Source organism: Dipodomys ordii, unplaced genomic scaffold, assembly GCF_000151885.1.
Source record: "Dipodomys ordii isolate 6190 unplaced genomic scaffold, Dord_2.0 Scaffold12, whole genome shotgun sequence".
Lineage (NCBI taxonomy): Eukaryota > Metazoa > Chordata > Mammalia > Rodentia > Heteromyidae > Dipodomys > Dipodomys ordii.
This window is the reverse complement of record NW_012267228.1, coordinates 3,371,575-3,375,396: the sequence shown is the minus strand read 5'-3', so window position 1 is coordinate 3,375,396 and position 3,822 is coordinate 3,371,575. Positions and strand designations below refer to the sequence as shown.

The window sequence follows — 3,822 nt, the reverse complement described above, 5'->3', positions numbered from 1 at the left end:
GACCTGTGGAGCGGCCGCGAGCTGAGCGCGCAGGGGGCCCTGGCCTGGTTCCACGCGCAGCGGCGCCAGACCCTGCAGGAGGGCGGCGTGGTGGTCCTGCTCTTCTCGCCGGGGGCCGTGGCGCTGTGCCGAGAGTGGCTGCAGGATGGGGCGGTGGCCCCCGGGGCACGCGGCCCCCACGATGCCTTCGCCGCCTCGCTCAATTGCGTGCTGCCCGATTTCCTGCAAGGCCAGGCGCCGGGCCGCTACGTCGTGGCCTGCTTCGACGGACTGCTGCACCCGGACGCCGTGCCCACCCTGTTCCGCGCCGTGCCCGTCTTCTCCTTGCCCTCGCAGCTGCCTGAGTTCCTGGGCTCCCTGCAAGGGCCCGGCGCCTCCCGCCCCAGGCGGCTCGCCGAGAGGGCAGAGCAAGTGTCCCGGGCCCTTCAGCCCGCCCTGGACAGCTGCTTCCTGTCCCCAGGAGCCCCCGGGCGGGAGACAGGACCCGAATAAAGCAGAGCTGTTTTCCTATCACTGTGGCCCTGGGGAGTCTCTATGGCCAAGCCCAGGACCCTGCAGCACCCCGGCCCTTTAAAGCCGGAGCAGGTGTAGGCTGGCGTTGTCTCTGATTGGCTAGGGTGGGTGACGTCATTGCACATGGCTCGCCGCCATTGGCTGCAACGGTTGGCCACGCCCCGGTCTGCTGCGTGCGCTTCACGCAGGCGGTGGCGACCTCAGCGCTCGCTCGGGGCAGGGGGCGGTGGTTTCTCGGCTCTTCGCGGGCGCCTTCGGCTCTGGCCGGTCTTGTCGGCCTGGAGGCTCCGGCCTGACCCCTTCTCTTCATGACGGGACCCCGGCTTCTCCTCCCAGGACCAGGGCTCCTCACTCCTCCCCCCAGCCCACCCTCCTGGCCTTCTCTCTCCTAATACTCAACCCGCTCTCCCTAGTTCTGCTGCTTTGGCCCCTAAGAACTCCTTGAGACCCCAAGACATGGCCCGGCTCCTGCCCCCTGGCCAAGGATCCAGGCCACGACCCCTGCGGCAATGGGGATAGGGCTAACTTATTTCTCGCTTGGGATTGCTGGTTAAAATCTTTTCCCCACCAAACCCTGCCCCGCACCCCCAAGTTCTCTTACAGTCCGTCTGGCTCCCTGCCCCGCCCATCCCTGAACCCACCCTTTCCTTTCCTTTCCCACCTCCACCACTAGCCTGGCTCCTAGAGAAGCCTCCCACGTCCTCTGTCTGCAGGGCCCCAGCCTGGGAAGAGATGGCCCCACACCCTCCTTGGGGCCTGGTCTGGGGCCTAACTCTCTTCCTCAGCCTCCCAGACCCTGCCTGGCTCCAGCCCTCTCTTCCTCCCCAATCTGCTCCCCCCGCTGAGCCCCATCCATGTCATACCTGCCGGGCACTGGTGGACAGCTTCAACAAGGTGGGTGCACCAGTAGTCTACAGGGAGGGGGCCTACCCACCTCTAGCCCAGCTGTGCGCAGCTGGGGGCCCTTGGTATAAATCTGCAGGGATTCAACTTCCATCTCACTTATTATCTGTATGGCCCGGGGCAAGTGTCTGCTCTGTGTATCTCAGTTTCCTCGTCTGTAAAATAGTGAAATACTAGACTGTGCCAGGCTCTGTACTTAACTATTACTAGTTTTCTCCATGTCCAGGGCCTGGAGAGAACCATTCGGGACAACTTTGGGGGTGGAAACACTGCCTGGGAAGAAGAGAAGTTGTCCAAATACAAAGACAGGTAAGAGGATGTTGGGGAGGAGGTGGGTGTATATTCTACCTCTTAATTTCTGTTTCACTGCATAGGAGGGTCTAGGACATACAACAACCATCACTGAACATCTACTACACAGCAATAAACATGGAAGCAAACTCCTGTCTTCCTGGAACTCACATTCTAGTATAGAAACAAGGAGCGGATGGCTCATGCCTGTAGACCTAGCTACTCAGGAGGCTGAAATCTGAGGATCCCAGTTTGAAGCCAGTCTGGGCAGACAAATCTAAGAGACTCTTGTCTCCAGTTTACCCACAAAAAGCCAGAAGTGGCAGTGTGGCTCAAGTGGTAGAGCCACTACGCTTGAACCAAAATGCTAAGCAAAAGCCATGAAGCTCTGTGTTCAAGCCCTAGAACTGCATGTGCACGCGCATGTGTGCGCACACATATGCATACACGTAACACTTTCTAGTTGAAAAATAAGTAACTTGTCAGGTAAAGGACAGTCAAGTGAGGTAGACTACAGAGGGCAGGAGCTTGTGTAACTCAGAAGAGGAGGGAGTGGAGCGAGCAGAAATGAGATCCACACTTTGAAGGCTACAGAATGGGGTTTATATTTTGTTCTGTGTATAATGGGAAGCCCCTGGGAGATTTTGAGCAGAGAAGTAATCGGCTCTCTCTCTCTTTTTGTCTTGAAGACTTTTCTCTACAGACTGGTTTCATACTTCCAGTCTTTTAAAAAAAAAAAAAAACTCAAGGGATCAAGGTTTAATGCAATAGTGTCTTTTTTTTTTCTTTCTCTCCTTTGGTCGTGAGGCCTGGGCGTTGTCCCTCAGCTCAAGGCTAGCGCTCTACCACTTGAGCCATAGCACTACCTCTAGTTTTCTGTTGGTTTATTGGAGATAAGACTCTTACAGAGTTTCCTGCCCAAGCTGGCTTTGAACCACAATCCTCAGATCTCAGCCTCCTGAGTAGCTAGGATTATAGTTGTGAGCCACTGGCACTGGCAAATAGGGTCTTCTTGTACCTAGAAGAGATCACTCACAGCTGGCCAAGTGGAAGAAGTGGGGACGAGTTTAAAAGGCGAATACGCAGCGTAGCATGAAGGAGCCTGAGCTAGTGTGGTATCCAGTAATGGATGGGATGAGAAAGGTAGAATTCTGGGTATATTTTATAGATAGAACAGTAAGACTTGAGATGGATTCATTATGGGGTTTGAGAAAAAGAATAAAAACCTGAGGTAAATAGCAATTTTCAGAGATAAGACTGTGGAGGTGGTTTTGGGGTAGGCTTAGGTGTTGTCTTTAAGCTGTGGGACCCAGTCCATTAAACATCCATGTAACCTCCATCTAGGTCTGGAGCTCAGGAAAAAAGGAGTTTGAGGGTCAGAAGCATGTAATCAGAACCTAAAACTACAGGAAGATAGATTATCTAGAAGCTGAGGCTTGAACCTTAGACTCTTTGTATCTGGCTTCTTTTTTTGTTGTTGTTGGTTGTGGGGCTTGCACTCTGGGCCTGGGCGCTGTCCCTCAGCTCTTCAGCTCAAGGCAGGTGCTCTACCACTTGAACTTCAGCGCCACTTCCGGTTTTCTGGTGGTTAATTGGAGAAGAGAGTCTTTCCTGCCCAGGCTGGCTTTGATGTGCGATCCTGAGATCTCAGCCTCTTGAGTAGCTAGGATGACAGGCGTGAGCCACAGGCATCCATTCTTTTGGGCATATGCCAAGTGGAATTGCTAAGTCACGGTAGTTCTATGTTTAACTTCTGAGAAACAACACTGCACAGGGGCTACTTTTTTTTTTTTTTTGGTCTGGTCGTGGGGCCTGAACTCTGGGCTTGGACACTTGTCTCTCAGCTCTTCAGCTCAAGGCTAGCGCTCTACCACTTGAGCCACAGCACCACTTCCGGTTTTTTCTTTTTTGCTTATGTGGTACTGAGGAATCAAACCCACGGCCTCATGCATGCAAGGCAAGTGCTCTACCACTGAGCCACCTTCCCAGCCCCCTACTTTTGTACTTGCAATGTGAAGGTTTCTACTTTTTAATTTCCTGGAATACATTTTCTAATTACTTGCTTGCCAATGCTTGTTAGGGTGTGTGTGTGTGTGTGTGTGTGTGTGTGTGTGT

The 3,822-nt window shown here is 53.8% G+C and overlaps 1 protein-coding gene across 1 annotated transcript in view; it reads left to right on the top strand.

Moving 5' to 3' along the window:
* Il17rc (interleukin 17 receptor C) overlaps nt 1-541 on the top strand; it is a 25,137-nt gene extending 24,596 nt beyond the window's left edge. Inside the window, exon 27 of the mRNA XM_013010345.1 lies at nt 12-541. Within this exon, the coding sequence (XP_012865799.1) occupies nt 12-492 (481 nt within the window). The 3' untranslated portion in view covers nt 493-541. The remainder of the gene's footprint in view (nt 1-11) is intronic.
* The last annotated feature ends 3,281 nt before the right edge of the window (nt 542-3,822 follow it).